The sequence below is a fragment of the Moschus berezovskii genome, chromosome 9, assembly GCF_049115385.1.
Source record: "Moschus berezovskii isolate FMDL1 chromosome 9, NW_MosBer_1.0, whole genome shotgun sequence".
NCBI classification, from domain to species: domain Eukaryota; kingdom Metazoa; phylum Chordata; class Mammalia; order Artiodactyla; family Moschidae; genus Moschus; species Moschus berezovskii.
The window spans coordinates 75,997,382-76,023,880 of record NC_142468.1 but is presented as its reverse complement, the minus strand read 5'-3'; the positions used below and the strand labels follow the sequence as shown (position 1 = coordinate 76,023,880).

The following is a 26,499-nucleotide window of genomic DNA, read 5'->3' as shown; positions in this document are numbered from 1 at the left end:
TTTTAAAAATGATATAAAATGAACTTATTTACACAAGAGAAACAGACTCAGATTTCAAAAAAAAGCTTACCATTACCAAAGGGGAAACGTTGTATGGGTGGATAAATTTGAAGCTGGGGATTAACACATGTACAGTCTTGTATATAAAACAGACAACCACAAGGACCTACCATACAGCACAGGGAACTCTACTCAATATTCTGTAACAAACTATGTGTGAAAAGGATTTGAAAAAGAATCAATACATATATAACTGAATCACTTTTGCTATACACCTGAAATTAAAACAACATTGTAAATCAACTATACCTCAATAAATTTTTCTTGAAAAGTAAAGTGTGTGTAGATGGGTCAGTTCACCCTGGGGAAAGGCAAACACAGTCCTTAGGGGTCATCTGTACTTCCTGATGGCGAGGAAGCATCTCAGTGACCTCTGGGGTGCTTGTTGGTGTGGCAGGTACTTCACAGTGGTCACCAGACTCTGCCTCCTTCTCGTCCTATGCACAGAGGCTACACTTCCCAGACTCACTTGCAGTGTTGTGGAGTCATGTGACTGAGTTCCGGCCAGCAGAAAGTGGGTGGATGTGATGTGCACTGCTTTCAGGCCTGGCCCCTATACTCTCCCCTTCCAGCGGGATGTGGAGATCCAAGGAAGGATTACAAATCCCAAGGGTCTCCTTACTCCAAGTAAGATCCTGCAGCACTGGGTCACCTAGGAGCTTGCCAGAAATATAGATGTTCAGACTTACCCCCAGAAACCGATCAGATCAGAGCCTTCAGTTTAACACAATTCCCCAGAGATTCACAAGCACGTAACAGCCTGTGAAGTCCTGTCCTGGGGGACAGTGAGGCTGCTAGATGGAAGAAAAGTGTGTCTCTGAATGACCACACAGCATGGAGCCCACCCACTGGCTAGCCTCAGACTGCGACTTCACCGTGAGAATCTGGGGTTATCTGTCTCGAATTAGGCTTCTCTAATCTATACACTGGTCCAACTTGAGAATTTCCCTGGCCCACTCTGTGAAATTCATTTGTTGCTTAATTGTAAAACCATTTTCACCACTGACACCACATTTCATCCAAGATCCTTTCTTGTGCATTTAATCTCCTTTAGTCATCACCCCAAACGTAGGCTCACATGGGAATTCTGATTTAAAGGTAAGAAAGAGGCACTGCACATCCATGGAAATAGTATTTGGCTCTTGCATTTTGTCCTCAGCTTTCTATTAAAACAGCTTTATTTTTTAAAATACAAAAGGTACTTACTTCGGTGAATTTTATGTCATGTTCTATATTTGATAAATGAGTGCTTTCTCCCTGGGGAACAGATTCTGTTCTCCCTGTGGATGTGTGAACTGAGTGGTTGGGAGCACTTCTATCTTGCCTTGACTGCTTGGGAACTCAGAGGTGATTTTGTGGAGCTATTCCAGAAAGTCTTGGGAGTTAATGGTTTCCTTACTTTTGTAGTCTTTTGTGCCATGCCCACCCCACCTACCTACTAGGGATAACATCTCAGTTCTGATTTATACTTTCTCAGGACCAATGATATGACTATTTTACTATATTTTTTTTCTCACAGGTGGCTCCAAATCCTTGTGAAACAAAGAATAAAAAAAAAATATTCATCTGTGATAACATCAAGCAGGTGTGAAGTATGTTAGGTTGCAGGGACAAGGGAAAAGGGCATACTTTATTTTTATTATTAGATATTTCATGGAAAAATTAGAGGGTTACCGTCAGAATATTCAACAGCTGTCCTTTTTACTCAATAAAATTGGTGCCACCACCATAGTAAGTGTGTCTCATACTACGAACAGCCATCTGTTGGATGAGATGAGACTTGGGTGCATTTGTGAGCTTCCATCCATTCAAGATGAGACAGGAGATGGTGGTTCTACTCATCCATCCCTCTTTTTTTAAATCACACCCTCAAAAACATGTATTAGATGCCTGCTGTGTGTAACATGTGAGCTGGGCACTATGGGGATCACAAGGTCCCTGCTGTAAAGGAAACTTAGTCTCTGAGAGAAATATACACGTCATACATCTACAAGGAAAGGCAGAGTGGAAACACCATGGAACGAAGTGCACAGTGTACAGGGGAGGAGAGGCCATCACATCCAGCTGGGATTCAGAGAAAGATTCATGGAGAGGGCGGCATCTGAACTGTTCTGAAGGCAAATGGAATTTTGATGGGATCTGGAAAAGCAGAAAGTGAGGAGGTGCTGAGCCTTGTCACTTGTGAGGTCATGGGGTAGAGTCCATTCAGAAAGTGGGGCAGCACACCCCACTTCTGTCCTTTTTACTCCAAAGATTGTGCTTTCTCTCTAACTTTTTGACCTAAATTTGATCATGCTTTAGATGACTGGCAACGCTTTTCAAAGCCAGTATAGAGCTGAGAACTAAAATGTTACTTGCTGTATCAGTAAACAGAGGGTGTCACAGCCATCACATTATAGCTACTGCAATGGTGAGCCCTAAGGCAGCTCAGAAAGAAGGAAAGAAAGCCTTTCCTTTCTAAACTTATGAATGGAGGAGGTGCAGTACAGTAAGGGGTTTCTCAAAACCACCATATCTATAAACCTTTAACAAAAAACGTCACGGTCCTGAAGACAACCTTCATGGACCCACAGGAACTCTCAAATTCCAGTCTGGGAAACACTAACTTACTATATGAAAATGGTTTCTGATTGTGAATTTTTTACTGCAAAGAGTTTTATATTTATATATTAATAAAAATTGGAACACAAAATTAAACATTGTCTCATAGAACATGCCAGACTACAGCTTGAGAAACACTGGAAAGAATATTGAACTTAGTGTTGGAGACCTAAATTATGGTCCTGGTTTGTCTGGCAACCTTAGTTAATATTTTAAGGTGTCATACACACTGGCCTTGTTTTTGCCTCAAGTGGAAATAATACTTCATGGAATAATAACAAGGTAGAAAGAAAATGCATGCGAACACTAAGCACAGTACCTGGTATTTGTCAGACGCAAAATAAATGTACACTATCATTATCATCATCATCACTGTTTTTGAAGACATTATGAGGTGCCCTGGCAGGTGCTGTGAGGTGCCCTGGGCTCTAAAATTCCATGTATTTTGAATCACTATCTTCACAGAAAAATAAGTGAACAGGTCAGAGATGTCTGGAAACCTGGGACTATGGAAAACAGAGCAGCCTGGATTGGAAAACATTGTTTTGGCATTTTCCAAGTCAAGATACAATGCTGCAATGAAAGTCTAGTCTGCACCCAGTACATTCTTTGCCAAGCTACCACAAATATCTCTGGTAATGATCTGAGGCTAGGTTTCCCTTGAAAATAAAAGTCATGTACATGAATAACTCTAATGGGGGAACTGAATTCATGACAAGCCAGCCCCCATTGAAAGAATCCATCAGAAAACAAAAAAATGTGACATTCTAGAAGAGATTCTTTTTGTACCACAATCACATTGCCTCAGCTTTGACATCCTTGTCCAGAACTTCTCAGTCTGGAAGATGTAAGAGTACTATGCTAGTACATTCAGGTAACATATCAGGTCAGGCATTGACTCCTAGCAGAGTAATAAAGTTCCTTAGGCCTCAGTCCCTAGGCATTGAGAGTTCCTTGGACAGCAAGGAGATCAAACAAGTCAGTCCTAAAGGAAATCAACTCTGACTATTCATTGGAAGGACTGCTGTTGAAGCTGAAGCTCCAACACTTTGGCCACCTGATGCGAAGAGTCAATTCGTTGGAAAAGACCCTGAAGGCAGGAGAAGAGGTGACAGAGGATATGATGGTTGGATGGCATCATCGACTCAATGGATGTGAGTTTGAGCATACGCCAGGAGACAGTGAAGGACAGGGAAGCCTGGCGTGCTGCAGTCCATGGGGTCACAAAGAGTCAGATACAACTAAGCGACTGAACAACAGCAACAAAAGGTTTCAGTATTCTCAGCTGTGGAATACTCATACCGTGGTCTCACACTGTGGAAAGAACCGTGATCAGCTGAGTGACAATCCAGTAAGGGCTTGCGGCTTCTGGCTGAAAGAAGCCATCACAAAGTTGGTTATCTGCTAAGTGTGTTCTGTGGTGTGATCACAAAGCAGCCCCAGGAGCAATGAAAGGAGAGCAGCTTTGCTTTCTAGGAGCTCGTCTTGACATGTGCCCATGGCTCACGACTCAGGCCATGGGTTACTCGGGTGCTTATCAATTACTTTTATTACACTTTGCAGATAGGAAGGGACATGTTCGGACATAGTGAAGCTGGGCTGAAGCAGGAGCCTCATGCCTGCTTTTGATTTACCACATTTGGGAAAGCAATTACAGACCCCACATATTTCTTTCTGATTTTTGCCAAGCAATTTCATAGGTGCTAAGGCCCATGGCTTGTTTGTTTCCTAAGGATGATACATATCATCTGAGCAGTGCTGCAGAGGCTTGTTCTCCTGGACCCCCCACTCCAAGACGTGTCTCCGATGTGCAGTGCCCCCAGCTGAGGGTGAGCAGAGAGGACCAGTGACCAAGCCGGGTTCTCTCCACTCTGCCTGAGCCCAGATGCTGTCCCTCACATCCAAATATGCCACCTGATCTTGAAATGCTCCCCTTCAGCCTTGTAGTACCTGCCTGCTCACTAATGAGTCGGTAAGATATCCCCTTCCATGTACGGGCCAGATATCAATGGGTCAGGATAAGACATATTTTAATAGACTTTCCTGAGATCATGCTTCCCTGGTAGCTCAGATGGTTAAGAATCTGCCCGCAATCTGGGAGACCCAGGTTCGATCCCTGGGTTGGGAAGATCCCCTGGAGATGGGAATGGCAACCCACTCCAGTATTCTTGCCTGGAAAATTCCATGGACAGAGGAGCCTGGAGGGGTTCAGTCCATAGGGTCAGAAAGAGTCGGACACCACTGAGCAGCTAACACGAATCCCCAGAGATCATGGTGTCTTAGAAATATAATTCTAACAAACAGAGAAATCAGAACTTTAAGAAACCTTTTAAAAAAAAAAAAACTTGACACAGAATTCTGCCTTCGTAAGTGAGGTGGCGTTGTCTTCATTTTACAGCTGATATGATGGGGGCTCAAGGTCACACAACGGTTTTCTCTCAGTGGGGAGCCCCACCGCTCATCCCCTCTGGCTTGTTCATGTAAAGCCCATTTTTTGCTTTGACTCATGGCAAGTCTGATTTCATTTAAGAACATGCCATGTGGCTAGACTTTATACATTATCCTAAATCTGATTTCTGTGTAGCTTCTTTATAAAGTTGGCACTAGCTGTTTCATTTCTAAGCTCCTAGACTTGAGGGTGGGATCAGTTCCTGCAGCCGACCCTGTATAGAGCTGAAAGCCTCACAAACAAGCTGGGTAAGGGGGTAATGATGAGCCAGGCTTCGGAAGCTGGAGGAAACTGAGGGGACCACCAAAGGCCCCTTGTGACTGGCTCAGAGTGTGCTCCTAAGAAAGACAGGTCTTTCAGGATCTCAGTTTCCAGAGTTTTTTTTTTTTTTTAATTTATTTTTAAGCCAAAGCCAAGAAAGAGAGTAGTCATCACTCTCTTTCAGGACCTCAGTTTCCAGAGGGTTTTTTTTTTTTTAATTTGTTTTTAAAAAATCAAAGCCAAGAAAGAGAGAAGTCAATACTCTCTCCAAAACACACAACGGTTACTAAGCAGCAGGGAAGGAAAAGGCAGGTAAAGTCAATCGCTGTTCGGGATTCCTCCCACACCTACCTTGTGATTCCGTCCGTGCTTATCCAACAGGGAGATGATGGACTTGATGTGGCCCTCTGCTATCAGGTTTAAGGCTTCTGGGCTTTCAATGAGGATGCAGTGCAAAACTTCCAAGATACCTGCATGTATGCCACAAAAATCATTTGGACATTAAATAACCAGCAGAGCTAATTATAACTAGAAACCTGAGAACGAAATGATCCTCCTAAGGGGACAGAATACCATCATTCTTTGGCTCTATTAAATATTTCCAGCCAGAAGAAAGATGCGGCCATCTTGGATAGACTTCAGAAGCCCCTGGGGCAACACTTTAATTTAGAGGTGAGTTTATTTATCACTAACCCCGCCTCCCTCTTCGTGGACAAAGACATGATCCTTCTCGGTCAAAATATAGAGAAGCAGCTTTAAAAAAGAATTTTTAACCCAATCCAACCAAGCAATACTTAATTTAAAGACAGAAAAAGGGATACCTAGTTTACTACAAATGCTAAAGGTCATTCAAATAATTTAGAAAATGCTTTGAATGCTCCTCGAAAAAGAATTTTTCTAGGAATCACTTCAGAATCTTTTTTTTAGATGCACTGGTACGGTATATGAGTAAACTGTAAGCTCACTAAATAAAGATTACTGGGCGTTGTCCCCTTTTCTGGGCACACTAGATGGTTTTCTGTATTAAGCGAAGGTGTAAGAAAAACTACCAGGTGCCCCTGCAGCCTGGCACCTGCATGTAACGCTGGGGTGGAAATGCACAGAAAGTTGTTGGCTAATATCTTTATAGGTTTTATTGAGAAGAGTCCTCTTGATTCTCTTTTTTTCCCAAGGTTTTCATAAATTACCCTAAAATGTGTTCTGGTCCCTGGAAGGAGGCACTGAAGGAAACAGAGGCTTAGGAAGAAGACATATGCGGAGGTGGATGATCCTAGGGGAGCTTTCCCTTGGCTTGTCTGTTCAAGCTCCTGTCATCTCTAAATGATGAAAAGAGCACTGAAACTTTTCAGCTTCCCAGAGGGGGACCCACACCTGTCATGTTCTCTCATCTCTGAGGAAACCGCAGAGCCTCACGGCATGGTCATTTACTAACGATGACAACTTTTCTTGGCTCAAGTTCTCCGTCAGTCATCAAGAAGGGCTCTAGACATGGTGTTGAGGGTGACTCGGGGGTATGAGGAGTATCAGTTCCTCTCAGTTCTTGGTCATCATTCAGTCTTACTTCTACATAGTTGAGAGGACCATGTTCAGACTGGGCGGGGAATGATTCAAGGACCCAGGGAGAGGAGATGAGGGCACAAAGTGAAAAATGAAGCAGGAAAGGACAGAGTTTTGACGCCTGGCTTAAAGTTGATCGACAAAGTTTTAAGGATACCAGGAAGATTTAGGATTGTGTTTCTTTCGTTGAAGTAGTTACTGAGGATTGCTTGCAATCCAGTGGGGGGGAATAATTGTCCAGAGATTAAACTCTCTTTCTCTCTCTTTTAAACAGAAACAAACAAAAAAAACCCCACCTTCTCCAGTTGCGTTTCCTGTCAAATCCTACCTGAGGAAGATTCTAGCCTGTCCAATTTGCTGATCAGCCAATCAAGGTTATTGGAGAATTGAGCACAGTTGTTTCTGTTTCCACGAATAAGAGCAGCTGTGAATGAGAACATGTTTGATCATGTAGATTAAAGGGCACAGTGATGGGAACTTGGGATGCTGTTGAATACTCCATCTGCTTAGCAAGTAAAAAGCATGAAATAGTCCCCTTCCCCTCCCAAGCCTTTTGATACATTCCTGTCTCTACATTTTGAAGAGTAAAAAAAAATCTACCATTCATTCAAATATTTCCAGAGATTCCACTATGTATGAGGCATCTGTCTACTTGCTGGGAATAAGGCAGTGGGAACGCAACAACAGATTGGCTGCCTTTGTAAAATGGGGGAGAGAGACAAAATACACACAGGTTTTAAAAAATCACTTTAGATGGCGATAAGCAAGAAAATAATATCAGCTTGGTTGCTGGCTTCAGAACTCAAATTTCTCTAACGTTTTCTTAAATCTAGCTAAAGACTTGCTATTCTTCAGGGCTAAAAGAAGGCATCCAAATGAGTACAACTGAAAGGGTTGGTTAAACTAATAGGCAAGTAATAACAAAACAGGAAACTCTAAAATATCTAAAATGCATCAGTACATGACAGTGGTTCTAAGTGTGATCCCCAGATAGGAATGTCAGTATAACCTGAGAACATGTTAAAAAACACAAATTCTGTGGCCTTGTCCTATGTCTGCTGAACCAGAAACTCCAGGGATGGGCCCAGCATCTGTGTTCTAACCAGCCCTCCAGCTAATTCTGAGGCCTGTTCATGTTTGAGGACCACTGGTAGATGATACTGAAAAGGTAGACAGAGACTGTCACTAGATTTTCACTATAAGACCAACTAACCTTCCCTCCATAGGGCAGTACTATAGACAGGACTCTGGATTAAGTCCATGTAAACTGATTGGCCCTGAGGCTTTCTTGTCATGCTGCTGGTTTCCAAAGACTGTGGGATTCACAGACATTTGTAAGGTATTTGAATAAGGAAATTCTTGCTCAGGATCTCTGCTTTGTACCTCCACAGTCATTTAAGTGCAGAATTCAGTCTGATCTCCTATCCTGCTTCTCAGGTCAGCCATAACAAAATCAAACCAGTCAATCCCAAAGGAAATCAACCCTGAATATTCATTGGAAAGACTGACGCTGAAGCTGAAGCTCCTATACTTTGGCCACCTGATGTGAAGAACAGACTCACTGGAAAAGACCCTGATGCTGGGAAAGAAAGAGGGCAAGAGGAGAAGGGGGCGACAGAGGATGTGATGGATGGATGGCATCATTGATTCAATGGGTATGAGTTTGAGCAAACTCTGGGAGACAGTGAGAGACAGGGAAGCCTGGCATGTGGTAACCCATGGGGTTGCAGAGTCAGACATGACTTAGGGAACGAACAACAACAAGGGGGTTGACCTTGAGGCTCTGCAGTCAGGCTGTCTAGACTCAAGCCACAGTTCCATCACTCTTATAACATGCATGACCCTGGATGAATTATGAACATTTCTGAGCATCAGATTCTTCAATAAAATGCTCATAGTACCTACACCTCACAGTGTTGCTCTGAGGATCAAAAAGAGATATCCTACTGCCTGGCATCAACAAACGTTAGCTATTACTGTTGTAATAATTACTACTGAGTTTAAGCCATATCATAAAATGTTAAGAGTTGGAAGAGACTTTATGAGGTCACTCAGTACAGTCACAATCTAATCAGCCTGACCCCTGACAATGAGAATGAGTCTAACCTGACTTCTCCAGGCTCCCCTCTGGCCTGCTCAACTTTCCATGAACTTCCTCTCAATGGAATATTTACATCAGAGAAAAGCCCTAAAACACTGCCTTGTTACCATGGACAAATCATTATTGGTGGCCTCCTTCTTGCAGAGGCCAATACTATCTTCCACTGTCTTCTTCCCACAGGCTGTCAGCCTGAACCCATGTGGCATTGGTTACAGCAGGCCCTGGAAGGTCACCATGCATTCAGAGTTGTGAGAAGAAAGATTGGATGCTGGAACATCTCTACTCAATTTCCTTTTTCTTTCCTCCAAAATGAAATAAAAACAGGCCAAAACAGCAGGAATAATGACTGCCCAACAAGTGGACAGTGAAAGGGTACACTTTTGAAGAGAGTAGACATCCTCGACTGCAAGTGTCAAATGTCTAAATGTCTGGAACTGCACCTCCGACTGCAGGTGTCAAATGTCTGAAACTGGAGGGTATCTTAAACTTATTTTTGCCTTGTTCTCTCATTTTAGTGATGAGGAATTGAGGTTCAGGGAGTGTAAGGAACTGCCAAGGGCTTCACAGGTAGTTCGATAAAACCAATCACCATTTGCTTCCAGTTGCTGTCATTTTGGAAAGTAAAATAAGTTACCAGTTAACACAATGAATGGCTGGGTTAGTTGTTCAGTGGCCAAGTCATGTCTGACTCTCTGTAACCCCATCAACTGCAGCACACCAGGCTTCCCTGTCCTTCACTATCTCCCGGAGCTTGCTCAAACTCATGTCCATTGAGTCAGTGATGCCATCCAATTATGTCATCCTCTGTCTCCCCCTTCTCTTCCTGCACTCAATCTTTCCCAGCATCAGTATTTCCAGTGAATTGGCTCTTTGCATCAGGTAGCCAAAGTATTGGAGCTTCAGCTTCAGCATCAGTCCTTCCAATGAATATTCAGGGTTGATTTGATAATCCGCTGGGTTAGAATCAAGTGCTTAACACAGTCTTCCAGGGAATGAGGCTGGATGACAAATAGCAGTTTGTTCCATGAAAATGTTAGGGGAAACATTGGCTGAAACCACCCACCCTGGCCAGGCACCACAGTAATCAGTTGCATTAGTTATTTTACGATAGGAGATCCTGGTAAGGAACATAGAACTAACAAAGCACCACCAACAGGAAGAAATTTGGAAAGGTCAAAAGGAGACATCACATATCCTACTGACCTCCCAGAATCCTCCTTGCCAGAATCCATCTTGGCTGAGCAATGCATGCACACCAGGGAGGACCCTGAGTAACAGTGATTGGCCAGAGACAACCTGGAAACTAATCTTATCACCATAAGACCCTAGACTGTGAGCCACATGACAGAGCAGTCCTCCTGGGTTCCCTAACTCTCCTCTCACTGTCCTGGTGCCCCTCCCCAACAAATTCTCTTGTTTTGTAAGCACATATATCTTCCTAGACCACTCATTTCTGAATATTAGATAAGAGCCCTCTTTTGGGCTCCCCCTCCCCACAACAAAAGTGCCTATAGACCTCCACAGTCACACCCAGGGAGAGAGCTCTGGGCATGTACTTACCGAGCAATTTGTAGAGGAGGTTCAGAATTTCTTTCCAGGCCATCCCACTCTCCTCCCTGGCGATCCCTGCGAAGTGTGCTATGCTATTGTAGATATTTAAGCGATCAATGCAGTTTAACACAAGGGCTAACATTCCCTGTGAAGGCGAGTTGGGAAAAAAGTAAAAATACATAAAATCTCAGGATCCCTTTTGTTCTTTCCTCTCCCATATCATTCACCTTTCAAAGCTGATGACACTAGTGTGCAGACAGACCTTCACGGTGCCAATTTGGGGTTTGTTTTTTCCTCCCCCAAACAAAATATGCATTTTTATGCCTCAGAGACCTAAATAGCATCCATTTTGGAAGTGAGTCAGCAGTCTCCTCTCACGGGATTGCCCCAAAGTGTTTAACTTAAACCAAGGACATAGTGAGGAAGAGGGAACACGAATGAACCTCACAGAAGCCTGCGCTCTCTGGTGTGAAATGATTCTGACTCACCTAGAAACAGCCCTTGGATATAGGATCTATTTTTCTTTAAGATGCAAACTTGTGCATCTCCCCATCTGCTCCGAAAAGGGAATTTAGAGACAATAAGACTAAAAGAGGATTTTCTAAAATGACCTTTCCATCTAATTTACGGTACTATGCCACCCAGTAAAAACATCTGTGCCCAGCTGTTCTTAAAGAACAGGAGGGAAACGTTAAGTGTAGTTTCAGCAGCCTATAAAGGCACACAGAATGTTCCCCCAGCCAAAGTCTGCTCACATCAGAAGGCTCAGTACGGACAGGTCTACTTCCCACACTGCCAACTTTAGAAATGACCAAAGGACAAGCCCTGTCCATAGGAATGCAAGGCCACGGGAATATGACCATGGCCTTAAAATTAATGCCAAATCATCATGTCCAAGTTCAGAAAAGCTATGTGATCTAAGGTCACATACAGCCAGGGATGAAGCCAGAACTAGGGCCAGGACTCCTTGAGCCCCAAGTTAGTATTTCCCCATATCTATTTCCATCCCTAGTGACTCAGATGCTCAAGTTCACCTTGAGACATAGTAGCGTCTGTATCTCTTAAACCAGCTCCCCAGGCATTTCTGATGTGGTGGAACCTGGGCATTCATATTTTCCCAACAAAGTTCTAAGGTAATTCTGACACCTTCCAAAATTTGGGAATCACAGGTAATGCCATACTCTCATAGCTGAGATTTTACGAAAGACGAATTTTGGATACATAGGTAACGCTGAGGCTTTAAATTAATCTGGATTGAATGTAGCAAAGTACAAGCATGACAATGTTTGCTGCTAATGTGATCCAGGTGCTGACAGGAAAGGGTAACTTCCAGTGAATCTTTTTCTTTCCGGCTTTCTTTCTTTGCTCTTCTCTCTTTCTTGAACACATGCATGCATGGAGACTCTGAATTGCAGTCATCGGGGTACTTTTAGCTCTGGACACAAAGAGCATCTCACTTTTTAATGTTTTGGACTTACCTCTTCCTTGAAAAGATTCTGTCTGTTTTTGAGTGAGCGGAGCTTGTTCTGCTTGCCTTCATGCTGCATCCCCTCCTCCGGGGGCTGGAAGTAGGCAATCAGGTCATGTAAGGTCTGCAGGACCTCTTCTATCGGCAGGGTGACCGGGGCAGCTGTGCGACTGTTTCCACTGAAACCACAGATGGACATGGCTTAGGCAGCGGGGCTCTAGCTGGACCCTGACGAGTGTCCACTAGGTCCTAGCTCCTCCCTGCCCTGAACTGGGCACAAGGGCTGGTATGGTTGTCGGGTACCTGGGATAGTCGCCGTACAGATAACCTCAAATTGAAGTTTGCTGACAAACAGCATAATGGGAAGGAATTTCTGATTCAATTGTAAAACCATTTCATAAATCAAGGGAAAGGGTCCCTGGCTGTCTGCCAGGTCTTCCTTTTTAAGGAGAAGTGCTTTTACAGATAATTATTAACCCGTAGTTCTTTTAGACTACCGCACCTTCCTGAGACAGGTTAAGCACCAGCCGGAAGGGGTTTCGTCACTGGGTCTCTTCCTCCATCTACATCTTTGTCTTTTGTCTCCCCCATGTGTCTTTGTGATCTCTCTGTGGGTGATTTCCTCTTCATGTTGGTATGTTTGCAAGAACCCGATTTGTTGATGTGTTGACGTCTCCCTTTCACCTTCCTCTGTGTGGCCTGTCTCTGTTTACCCCCCCCCACCAGTGTCCCATCTCTCAACACCCTTCTTCTCTGCTTCAACACCCCCACCATCCCCCTCTGTTGTGTTCCTCCCATCCTATATGTGGGTCTGACTCCCTTCTGGCATAATTTTCCAAACAAATGTTATAACTGAATCCTTCCAACACAGAGAGGACACAAACCTCCACAGATGACAAAATGACCCTTTGTTTTCCCGTCTCCTGGAGAGGTACACTGCTGAGCTTTTCAGAGGCCAAGGCTAAGAAGAGGAAGGGGGACTGGATGCAGTCCGGGGAACCGCATCTGAGACCCCACTGTCTGAGACCCTAGTGGAATGGGAACTTATTCCATGAGGAAATAACATCAGGGGTTTTCCTTCGTGGTCAATTTCTAATGAGCTGTTCTTTACATTTACTGCAGATTTGCTTATATATCTGTCTGGACACATGCTAAAGAAAAGATTGTGATCTCGGCCTCAGACAAAGCTTATAAACAAGTCCTGAAAATATTCAGGTTATGAGATGACAGTAATTCCACTTCTGTATAGAAACGCCAAGTGCACACAATGAGAGAAGAGTGAATTGCAGGCAGGAGGGACTCCTCAGCAGTGTGTCCTCCGCCATGGCAGGTGCTCAGGAAGTGATTATTAAAGATAATCTGGGACATTATTGGATTCAGAGACAGTGAGGAAGAGAATCCCACATGGATATGAGGTGAAGGTTTGGGAAAAAGAACTCAACCAGAAAAGACTCCCCAGTTCCAGGTCCAGTAAGAATGAACACGTTTTCCTCAATATTTCTGGTCCAGTTGCAGACTTTTGTTCTCTCCCTCTCACTTTTTAAAAATTTCATATTTTCCATATACCAGAGACACTCAGGCCAGTTAAGTGAAGAGTATGTCCTCATGCGATGAGAGGTGAGGATGAAAGAAGAGGTCTGTAGGCATTTCTGTAGCTTGATGGGACAGCACATCACTATACAGAGGGTGGGAAAGCCCAGGTTATAGTCACTGCCATTTAACTGTGAGGTCCTTAGAGTCCCTCTAAGACCCCTGTGCTTCAATTTCACAACTGAAAAATAGGAAGGTAGACTCTATGTTTGCCAGGGTCCTTCTGGGGCTAATTTTTTTTCCTGTGGGTTCTTAGTGCTGGATCACTTCATTTTGCCTCTTGAAGAAACATCAATATGACAGTCCTCCAGGGAAAATGCCTCCTTTCTTCAAAAGAGAACACATGATACAGGCTTAGCATTGAGGACACATCCTCTGAGTGGCTTCAAGATGCTTGCAGTCTACTCTAGAACCTTGGGGGAGGAGACCCAGATGGATCTAGATGGACAGGGAAAAGAGGATGTCTCAGCTCAGAGCTAACTACAACTGGCCCCCGTCTCAGCTCAGCCTTCCTCCAGCCCCTAAGCCACTGTCCCATTATGTTCTCAGATCTTTACCAAGGACTTCTTTTCTTAAGTAAAAGCTCCCCGGTGATTCTGAGTATTGACCACACAGTTACCATAATTATTTATATATCATTCCCCTCCAAAAGCTAAATTCAGAGGACAGCTGGATAGCATCTTCTCTCTCCAGCAGGACATCTGAGACTCCTCGGTCCCTCACACTGTTCATTTGTCCTATGGGACATTTCCCAACAACCACACAGGGGATGAGGAGACAGTACAGAAAACTTAAACATTATTTTCTTCGTTGTTCTTTCTTCTTCATTCTTTATTCCTTCAACTTTAACTTGTTCTTGCAGAAGGTCAATCTCTCTCTCTGGTTTCCATTTGTACATCACATGCACTGTTGGTTTCTCAAAAGGGATGGGAGAGGAGACTCTATTTCCAAATTATGCTGTCATCTTTCACTTTCCAGCTCTTGCAAAATGTAAGTACCATGGCTTTTATAGCCCTCACCTCTGCTGTATTAGTTTGCTATTCACTAGCCCTCCTTCTGGAGAAGGCAATGGCAAGCCACTCCAGTACACTTGCCTAGAAAATCCCATGGATGGAGGAGCCTGGTAGGCTGCAGTCCGTGGGGTCGCTAAGAGTCAGACACGACTGAGCGACTTCACTTTCACTTTTCACTTTCATGCATTGGAGAAGGAAATGGCAACCCTGGAGAATCCCAAGGACGGGGGAGCCTGGTGGGCTTCCGTCTATGGGGTCACACAGAGTCGGACACGACTGAAGTGACTTAGCAGCAGCAGCAGCCCTCCTTTCCTGTAAAACATCCTGGGTCAGGGAGAATCAAGAATTTCTCCCGCTGAAGGTGGGGCTTCCAGAAATGAGGAGCTCAGTGAGTTCTTTCTCCCAATAAAAGTGACAAAATTGGACAAAGTCATCCAAAAAACTGTTTTAGGATTCTGGAAATGGACCAAAGATGTACAGGAAATTGAGAAGTATGTTGTTTTTTTAAAATAATGAACCTTGGTAAAAACAGTGGGAGTCTATGATATTTCAGCTCAAGATTGTTCCCATCCTCTCCCCTAGCTCCATGGAAAAGAAGGTCTAACAGGGTAAGGTGGGCTATGTGCAAGGTCCCAGATAGACAGACTCAGAAAGAACCAGAGAGGACCCCAGCTATCTATTCATCTCTGGCTGAATATGATGAGGCCTTGTGCAAGCAGAAAGTAAAGTCCAGGACGAACTTAAAACTGCCTGACCTTTGGACATATTATCCAACCCACACACAGGTCTATCAGCAAAGGTTAGCAGACTTGTCTCACAAGAAATAAGTACTCCAAGCTGAAAGCAAATGACACTAGACACTAACTAGAATCCATACTGAGAAATAAAGAGCAGTGGTAAAGGTTATTATGTAGTTCAATACAAAACAATACAAATATGTACCAATGTTTCTCTTTTTTGTTCTTATATCTAATTAAAAATGCATAAAACAATAATTAATAAACTGTATTGCTGGGTTTATAACACATGAAGATATAATACATATATCAGTATTGTCACAAAGGAGTTGAGAGAGAAGAGAACAATATTGGAGCAAAGTTGATTTACTTGTTAAGTTCATATTAATGTGAAGTACATTATTTCATATCAAAGACATACTAAGAATATAGATAACAATAATATAGAGCAACTAAGAATATAACTTTAAAAAGTAGTTAAAAACACTCAAAGGAATTAAAATAGTACTAGAAAAAGTCAATTTAATGCAAAAGAAAGCAGTAAAGGAAGAATAGAGGAACAAAAAGACATATAAAAATCAAGTAGTAAAATGGCACACATGCAACCAACCATCTGAATGATTCCACTATCTATAAATTGATTACACACACCAGTAAAAGGAAGAGACAGTCAGACTGCATTTGGGGGAAAAAAAAAGGTTCAAAGTATGCTATCTACAAGACACATTTCCAATTCAAAGATGCAAATAGGTTGAGAGTAAAAGGACTGAAAATACACCATGCAAACAGTAACTGTAACTAGCATGTAAGACAGCTGGAGAGGCTCTACAAAATAAACTTTGAGACAAAAAATATTCATATACAAAGGGACTCAGCCATAAAAAATAATAAACTTCTGCCATTCATAGCAACACAGATGGACCTAGAGAATATTATTCAGGGTGAAACAAATCACACAGAAAAACACAAATACTATATAATATCGCTTATATGTGGAACCTAAAAAATAATACAAATCAATGTATATATAAAACAGACTCACTGACAACAGAAAACAAATTTGTAGTTAACAAAGGGGAAAAGAAAGTGGGGAGGGACAAAATAGGGGTATGGGATTATCAGATACAAACTATTACGTATAAAATACATAAGCAACAAAGATATATAGCACAGGAAGTTATAGCCATTATCCTGTGGTAACGTATAATGAAATGTAATCTGCAAAAATAGTGAATCATCACAGTGTACACCTGAAACTAATATGATATTGTAAATCAACTATATTTCAGTTTCAAAGAAGAGAAACACTTGGGGAAATTTTTTTAAAAAAGGAAAAGAGGGAGATATTTTATAAGAATCAGTTTGCGGGGAAGATATATTTATTATAAACTCCTTGGTGGCTCAGATGGTAAAGAATCTACATGCAGGGTGGGAAACCCAGGTTTGATCCCTATATTGAAAAGATCCCCTGGAGAAGGGAAAGGCTACCCACTCCAGTATTCTTGCCTGGAAAATTCCATGGACAGAGGAGCCTGATGGGCTATACTCCATGGGACTGCAGAGTCAGACGTGACTGAGTAACTAATACTTTCACTTTCTAAGCACCCAATAACAGAGACCAAAATATGCAAAGTAAAATTGACAGAATTGAGGGAGAAATAGACAATTCAACAATAATACTGATTTCAATCACATTCTCAAGCAGATAATGTAATAAACCATATAAATAAAGGACAAAACCACACCATCAACAGACAGAAAGAATTTGACAAAATCTAATGAACTGATCTGAATGAACATTCATTCAATATAAAAAGCTCTCATCAAGCTAGAAGTAGAAGAGAACTTCCTCAACTTGACAAAAGACATCTAAGAAAACTCTGCAAGTAAGTACCAAACTTAACAGGCAAAGACCAAATGTTTTCCCAGTAAGATCAAGAACAAGACAAGGATGTCTGTTCTCTCTACTTTATTCCATATTGTTGTGGATGTTCTATCCAGGGCAATCATGCAAAATAAAATAGAAATGAAGGGCATTCGTTTTTATTGGAAAGGGAAAAAACATTCTTTTTATTCACAGATGACATGATCCTGTATGTAGAAAATTCTAAAGAATCCACACCAAAAAATACCCTCACTATAATAAAAAATTTCATCTAGGTCATAGAATACATGGTTGACATTTTAAAAACTCAATTTCTACATGTCAGTATTTATAGACACTAGCAGTGAACAATATGAAAAGAAATTAAGAAAAGAATGAAATTAAGAAAACATCTCCATTTGTAGTTGCATCAAAAATAAATACTGTATTCAGTTCAGTTCACTTGCTCAGTCGTGTCCGACTCTTTGCGACCCCATGAATCACAGCACCCTATAGGTTTCATTTAAAAGTGTAAGATTTATATACTGAAAAATCTAATATCTTGTTGAAAGGAATCCAAAAAGAATAAATGAATGGACAGACATTCTGTGTTTATGGACTGAAAGATTTATTAAGATAAAAGTTTCCCAAAACTGATGTACAGATCCGCTGCAATACCTATCAAAATCCCTGCAGGCTTTCTTACAAAAATTGGTAAATTCACCCTTAAATTTATATGGGAATGCAAAGGATCAGAAGAGTCAAAATAATATCGAAAAAAAGTACAACATTGTAGGAGGACTCACTCTATCTGATTTTAATACTTATTATAAAGGTATATTAATCAAGACAGTGCTATTTTACTATAAACATGTTTTAGTCTGTGAGATGAGTATACCTGTGTATCTTTCTCCATACACACACACACACACACACACAATCATATATATATATATACATACATGTATACCTTTTTGTGTATGCAATTTATATATGTAATAAGTATTTAAAACATATTCACAGAAATACTCTTTAGCAATAAGAAGGAACAGAACACCATTACATCTTGCAATAGGGATGAACCTCAAAGATGTAATTCTTAATGTAAAGGCCAGATTCAACAGACCATATATTGTATGGTTTATCAATTTAATGCATTAAAATGTGAGAGAAGCAGATGATTGGTTGCCTGGGGCTGGGAGTGGTAACTAGTATAAACTGCAATAGGCATAAGGAATCCTTTCAGGGTGATGAAAATGTTCTAAAACTGAATAGTAACAATGGCTGTACAGCTGCATAAATTTATTAAAATTCACTGAGTTGTACACTTAAAGGGATGGATTTTATGATATGCAAAGTATAACCCAATAAAGCTGTTTAAAAATAATTTCCCCATTGTTAGGCATGTAACTCCCACTGAATTTTTAAAAATAACAGCTTTATTGAAATATAGTTCATGTATTATACCATAATCTATTCAAACGGTACAATAGTTTTTAGTATATTTATTTACAGAGTTGTGCAACCATGACCTAAGTCAATTTTAGAATTTTTCATCAGCTTTCCCTCAAATCCATACCCACTAGTAGTCACTCCCCCTTTTCACCTGCTATCACACCATTCCCAGATCTACTTTCTGTTTCTACACATTTGTCTATTTCAGATATTTCATATAAATGCAGCAATACACTATGTAGTCTTTTGTGACTGGCTTTCTTTCACTGAGCATAATGTTTACAAGGTTCATTTATGTTGTAGTGTATGTTAGAACTTCATACCTTTTTACAGACATACAATATTCTGGTATATGGATATAGCACCTTTTATTTATTCATTTGTCAGTTGACAGACATTTACATTGCTATCACTTTTTATCTATTATGAACAGTGCTGCTTTGAACATTTGTGTACAAGTTTTTGTTTGGTTATCTGAGGAGGCTTTACAAATAGCTGAGAAAAGAAGAGAAGCAAAAGGCAAAGGAGAATAGGAAAAATACACACATCTGAATGCAGAATTTCAAAGGACAGCAAGGAGAGATAAGAAAACCTTTCTAAGTGATCAATGCAAGGAAACAGAGGAAAACAATAGAATGAGAAAGACGAGAGATCTCTTCAAGAAAGATAGAGATACCAAGGGTACATTTCATGCAAAGATGGGCATAATAAAGGACAGAAATGGTATGGACCTAACGGAAGCAGAAGATATTAAGAAGAGGTGGCAAGAATACACAGAAGGACTAAACAAAAAGATCTTAAAGATAACCATGAGGGTGTGATCACTCACCTAGAGCCAGACATCCTGGAGTTTGAAGTCAAGTGGGCCTTAGGAAGCATCACTACGAACAAACCTAGTGGAGGTGATGGAATTCCAGCTGAGCTATTTCAAGTCCTAAAAGATGATGCTGTTAAACTCTTGCACTCAATATGCCAGCAAATTTGGAAAACTCAGCAGTGGCCACAGGTCTGGAAAAGGTTGGTTTTCACTCCAATCCCAAAGAAAGGCAATGTCAAAGAATGTTCAAACTACCGCACAACTGCACTCATAGCACATGCAAAGTAATGCTCAAAATTCTCCAACCCAGGCTTCAACAGTACATGAACCAAGAGGTTCCAGTGTTCAAGCTGGATTTAAAAAAGGCAGAGGATCCAGAGATCAAATTGCCAATATTTGTTGGATAATCAAAAAAGCAAGAGAATTCCAGAAAAACACCTACTTCTGCTTCATTGACTATGTTAAAGCCTTTGTCTGTGTGGATCACAACAAACCATGGAAAATTCTTAAGGAGATGGGAATACCAGACCACCTTACCTGCCTTCTGAGAAACCTGTATGCAGGTCAAGAAGCAACAGTTAGAACTGAACATGGAACAATGGACTATTTCAAAATTGGGAAATGAGTACATCAAGGCTGTATATTGTCCCCCTGATTACCTAACTTATATGCAGGGTACATCATGCGAAATGCTGGGCTGGATGAAGCACAAGCTGGAATCAAGATTATTGGAAGAAATATCAGTAACCTCAGATATGCAGATGATACCACCCTTATGGCAGAAAATGAAGAGTAACTAAAGAGCCTCTTGATGAAGGTGAAAGAGGAGAGTGAAAAAGCTGGCTTAAAACTCAACATTCAGAAAACGAAGATCATGGCTTCTGGTCTGATCACTTCATGGCAAATAGATGGGGAAACAATGGAAACAGTAAGAGACTTTATTTTCTTAGGCTCCAAAACCACTTCAGGTGGTGACTGCAGCCATGAAATTAAACGACACGTGCTCCTTGGAAGAAAAGCTATGACAAACCTAGACAGTGTATTAAAAAGCAGAGATATTACTTTGCTGACAAAAGTCCATCTAGTCAAAGCTATGGTTTTCCCAGTAGTCATGTATGGATGTGAGAATTGGACCATAAAGAAGGCTGAGCACTGGAGAACTGATGCTTTTGAACTGTGGTGCTGGAGAAGATTCTTGAGAGTCCCTTGGACAGCAAGGAGTTCAAACCAGTCAATCCTAAAGGAAATCAGTTCTAATATTCATTGGAAGGACTAATGCTAAAACTGAAGTTCCAATACTTTGGCAACCTGATGTGAAGAACAGACTCATTGGAAAAGACCCTGATGCTGGGAAAGAAAGAAGGCAGGAGGAGAAAGGGATGACAGTGGATGAAGTGGTTGGATGGCACCACCAGCTCGATGGACATGAGTTTCAGAAAGCCCTGGGAGATGGTGAAGGACAGGGAAACCTGGCGTGATGCTATCCATGGGCTTACAGAGTTGGACATGATTGAGCAACTGATCAAATATTTAATATCTCTTGGGCACATACTGAGGAATGAAATTGGAGTCATCTTGTAACGCTATGCTTAATATTTTGAGGACTTCCCAGACTGTATTCCATAGTGACTACAACATTTTACATTCCCACCAGCAGTGTAGGTGCAATTTCTCCACATCCTGTCCCACACTTCTAATTGATAGCCTTTTTGATTATAGCCATCTTAGTGAGAATGAAGCATTATCTCATCGTGGTTCTGATTTAATTTTTTCTGATGGCTGATAGTATTGAACGTTTTTTCATATGCTTATGGCCATTTGTATATCATCTTTGGAGAAATGTCTGTTTAGATCCTTCATCCATTTTTAAGTTGGTCTATTTGTCTTTTTAATGTTGGGATGTGAGAGTTCTTTATTCTAGATACAATTCCCTTATCAGATCTATGATTTGCAAATATTCATGAATTGTTTTTTCACTTTCTCCATGATGCCTGTCATAGCAAAAAAGATCTTAATTTGATAAAGTCCAATTTATCTAATTTTTCTTCTGTAGGTTTTGTTTTTGGTATGATAATGAATAAACTATTGCTGAACTCAAGGTCACGATGATTCGAGCCTATGTTTTCTCATCCAGGTTTTATCACTTTAAGTTTTACAATAATGTCTTTAATCCATTTTGAATTAATTTTTGTAAATGTGTGAATTAAGGGCCTTGACTTAAGAAAGATATAAGGGCAGAAGTTGAAAGAACTGAGAATTAGATAAAACTATCCACTCCCAATGGTAATGGTTGTGGTCTAGTCGAGACTACATGCAGAATTCATGTATTCATGTAGATAATTTTTTCTACCTATACCAAGCCATTCATTCTTATACTCTTTCTGTGAAGAAGGGAAGCAGTTCGGATGTAGCACAGAATGTAAAGGATATATTTTGCTCAAGAATCATGGGAAACCAGTGGTGGAGTCAAAATCAGGCAAAGATCATTGACTTTCAGGCCTCAGTCCCAACTTGTGGCAAGAATACCCCTACCTTCTGCTTTCCTTCCTTCAATTCAGTATAAGACCCTCTAGTTGTAACCCACCAGAGATATTTCTCAGTCTTCCTTTAGCTAGGTGTGGCCGTGTGTTAGCTAGTGTTAGCTAACAGAGTGCAAGATAAGGCGATCTGCTTCTGGGTTATATTTTTTTAAAAAAGAAATGGCTTGCCCTATACTTCCTCTCTCTTCTCATCTTTTCAGGTCAGACCTCAGACATGGTGCTAGGACACTATTTTTAATCACATGGTTGAAGAATACATACCAGGACAGCTGGTTCTCAACTGGAGCTGAGTATTAGAATTATCCAGGGAGCTCTAATAAAAAGCTTGTGTTTGGACCCCACCCCAGAGATTTTGAGGCTCAGACGGTAAAGCGTCTGCCTACAATGCAGGAGACCCGGGTTCAATCCCTGGGTCGGGAAGATCTCCTGGAGAAGGAAATGGCAACCCACTTCAGTATTCTTGCCTGGAAAATTCCATGGACAGAGGAACCTGGGAGGCTACAGTCCATGGGGTTGCAAAGAGTCGGACACGACTGAGCGACTTCACTTTCACTTTCCAGAGATTCTGATGTAATTGGGTGAAGATGCTACCTTGGCATCAGGATGTTAAAAGCTTCCCAGATGAATCTAACACCTGGCCAAGGTTAAGACCTTTATTCCAGGGCAGTGGTTTGTAAACTTTAGCATGCTTCACCATCAACTGGAGGACCCATCAAAACTCAATTTTTCTGAGGTACCACTCTTAGGTGTCTGATTAGTTCTATCCGGGATAAACTCCAAGGATTTATATTTTTGACAAGTTCCCAGGTGATACTGCTGGACTGGACATACTTTAAGAACCTACAGAGATTTCAAAGCAGCAAGACAGAAGGAAACTGAGTCCCAGTAGCAGGATGGTCTGTTTTCCCTAAACCACTTGCCTCCCCTATACTAAAGAAATAAGTTTATTCTGAACCACAATAGCAGCTTAGCCTGTATCCTAACAAATACATATCCCTTGGATCACAGTGACTCAACAGGAAGGAAAATAAAGGTATAATATTTTTTTCTCATTTCATGCAGATCCACACATGCAATTGAAATCCTCTAGGCTTTACAGAGATTTTCCTATGAGAGAAGGATGGCTTGCAACACTGCACTGTTTACAATAGAATTTGGTTTTTTTTTTTTTTCTGTGTGTGTGTGGTAATTGGTGAATTACACCAATTATTATTCTATTACATTTGAATAGAATCCAAAATTCTATTTTGGCAGCACTGTTGAGGCTGGAAGGATTATGATAAAAGTAGGTAGTTAAGTTACTTTCCCCATTTAAGTCCCAGTCATAGGTGCGTGACCCAAGCATTCCATGCAAATCTCGTGTCCAAACCATAGCAACAATTTTGAAAGATGTAGAAAACCTTTTCTAAATAGCACAGAGGTTGTAGATCCATTTTTTTCTCTCTCCTGCCCTGTTCATGCGCTAATACAGAGGGGACTTATAGCGCTCCATCTCTTTCCACTTAATTTTCATAAGAAGACCTTGGCTGTTTATGGCGCCAACCTGAATACCAACTAATGACACCAACTAAAGAGGCTTGGGCATTTGTTGGGCCAAGAGTGAAGCTGGTAGGAGCTCACCTACTGGGAAATAAATTTCAATCCCAAGCTCTTTCTGGTAGAACTCTTTGCTGGGACATAATTATTTCCTGAAAATTCATAGTATTAAAAGGGGGGTGGTCAGTGAGATTGGATTACTGCAAAATAGAAACCAAAGAGCAGAGAAAAGGAAGGAGCTCACGTACCTTACAAACTGGCTGAATAAGGCGGTCGTGTTCCGGATTATCCGAGCAGCCTGGGACTCCTCACGCTGGCATCTCTGCAGTGTTAACCCATCATCCATGTGGCCTTCCTGATGGAGTATGACCTATCCCAGGGCCAAGGACACCAGGGCCAGGTTACATTGGACAGTCAATGTTTTTTGCAGTATTTTCCTCATCCCTTGTATTCCTTCAATGGACCAAGTTCCCCTGCATTCATTTTGAAAGTGGGACATTAACAAAGTTATTTTGCCCATACACCCTATTACTGATATATGATTCATTCCTGAGACACAGTGCTTTGATGAAAACGAAATTTTATGTGCCACTATGGTTTGAGTTACAATAAATTCCTTGGGCCTGGATGGCCAATTTGAATGGGTGAAAACAAGTTTTAAGATAGATTTTTCTCTTAAAATGAACACAAAAACTTAATCTCTGTAAATGAGAAAAATCACTACGTTTAGAGCCTTTTTCTCCAGAGAAAAACCAAGGAAGTAGAAAGGCAAGTTAAAGTAAAATCCTCTAAAACTTTCTACTGGGATGAGGTGTGGCATTCTCTCTACACTGGGCTACACTGGCTTAGTTGACTGGAACCAGGAAAGCAGCTTGAGACAGTAGTTTGTTTCTCATGGAGCTAGAGAGGGGGTTTGAAAGCATGGGCTTAGGTACCGGCCAACCTGACTTCTAATCCCTCTAGGTCACTTCTCAGCAGTGTGACTTTCAGCAAATTATTTAACCTCTCTCTGCTCTGACTTCACCATCTGCAGGTGGACTTATTTTAGTGGTTTGTTTGGAAAACTAGATGATTTACATATCAGTCATTTAGCATGTTATCTACAATATAAAAGGTATTCAATGAATATTTGTTATAAGGGACAGCATATTACTGATCTCAGATCAGTTGTCAGGAAGTTAAGTATACTTATTGCTCACCAATGACATCATGATACATTTTTTTCCTTTTAGATGGGGCTAGGGAGCCTGATGGGCTGCCATCTATGGGGTCACACAGAGTCGGACACGACTGATGTGACTTAGTAGTAGCAGCAGCAGCAGCAGCAGCAGCAGCTTTTGGTGTGGAGGTCAGAGCTTTTTTTCTCTTGAAAGGGCCAACCAAATATGTATGGTTATTAACTGGGATGGTTTGACCCTGATTCAGGTCAGGGTCAAATTCTGATTCAACTTCCTGGCGTGGTTTCCTCTTGATGTGAGTAAGTGAAGTGAGACCATCTGTAGGTCCCAGGGAAGTGGGGTGGGAGTCAGTCAGTTTATATGTCAATTAAACAAAACATGTGGCTCCAAAAAATATCTTTAGAATATGGGTTTTTGGTATCTCTCATTTTTAGCACAAATAAACAACCTATTTCCTCCTTTCCAGGTGAAAATCTCTCATTTTGTATTCTTCTGAAAATGCACCCTGATTTAATGAATTCACCCAGGAAGAAGCATGCTGGCTTGCATCAATTTATGTTCATTTTTGAAGAGACCTGCATCTCATCTATATACCGTAGCTTAAGCATTAGCAAAGGATGCCCTTACTATTGAACTCACCAACTCTTTCAAAACGTTACTTTGAGATTCCCAGCAACTGCTTATCAATGTTGCATTTAGATTTGGCAATACATCTCACTAGGTTTACTCTGGCCTTAGTCCCAGCTTTTGGGTCCCTAAAGACCCACCTCCTTATGTTTTGCTTGTTCAGATAACACATTCAAACCGGCCAGTCAAACAAGAATGTAATGAGAAATGGGGGAACATGCAGCTGTTAGAACGTTGTTATTATGTGTCCTATTGATTGCTGCAGCTCAGGTCCTAAGGTCCATTTTTATCCTGGAGGAATTCCATAACTGACAGAAGAAAGCAGAAGCCCAAGATGGTAACAGAAAGAGGGTGCTTCCTTAAAGGTGAGTTACCATACATCAGGTTTCTATGTCTATTTCCCACTGGTTTTTCTAAATTCCTATTTTGTTTTAAAACAATTAACAAGATTGGACATCTTTTGTCTTTTTAGAGGAGAACTGAACTTGTTCTTTAGAAAATGGAGCTGGGAAGCCCTGACAAAGGCTTAGCATTATGGCATCATTTAGAGAGAGTTTCTGAAAGCATCTCCCAAATCCACATTCCAGCAGTTAAATGGATCTATGGACTATGGTCCCAGAAGAAAAAGGCAGGGAGAGGCACAATAAACCAACATCATAAACTGGGGTTTATCTCCCTTAGTTGACAGGGTCCTTCAAGGGTGTCCCCACCGACCCAGAGTTAGAGCCCAGATCCACAAATTCTACTCTCTTTCAATATCATCTTTATCTTAGTAGGTGTGAACAATTGTGGAAACTCTAGATGATATTATCATACTCTTCAGAGGATTGCATTTTCTCCTGATAGGCTGTTAGGGGAGATGATCAGATTTTGGCATCTATTTTTCCATCTGCCCTTACTCCTGGGGTAGAGCCCTTATTTGGAATTCAAAGAGAGTCTACTGTATTTTCAAGGCCATTCCAGCCCGAGGGACTTTGTACCTCAACCTCTGTCTCCCTAGTATGGTCACACTGTTCACATCTCTGCTTTGCTCTTCTCCACCATAGAAAAATAACATTTTATGTTTGCCATCTTAGCTTTATATATTCATGGTC

General features: G+C 41.3%; 1 protein-coding gene across 3 annotated transcripts in view; it reads right to left on the bottom strand.

Moving 5' to 3' along the window:
• Positions 1-26,499, bottom strand: part of RYR3 (ryanodine receptor 3) — a 569,645-nt gene that overhangs the window by 259,167 nt on the left and 283,979 nt on the right. For all 3 annotated transcript variants that reach the window (XM_088839832.1, XM_088839833.1, XM_088839834.1), the window contains exons 12-16: positions 23,849-23,970; positions 12,059-12,227; positions 10,590-10,725; positions 7,257-7,352; positions 5,723-5,841 (exon numbers count right to left, since the gene is read on the bottom strand). In XM_088839832.1, the coding sequence (XP_088695958.1) occupies positions 5,723-5,841; positions 7,257-7,352; positions 10,590-10,725; positions 12,059-12,227; positions 23,849-23,970 (642 nt within the window). The remainder of the gene's footprint in view (positions 1-5,722; positions 5,842-7,256; positions 7,353-10,589; positions 10,726-12,058; positions 12,228-23,848; positions 23,971-26,499) is intronic.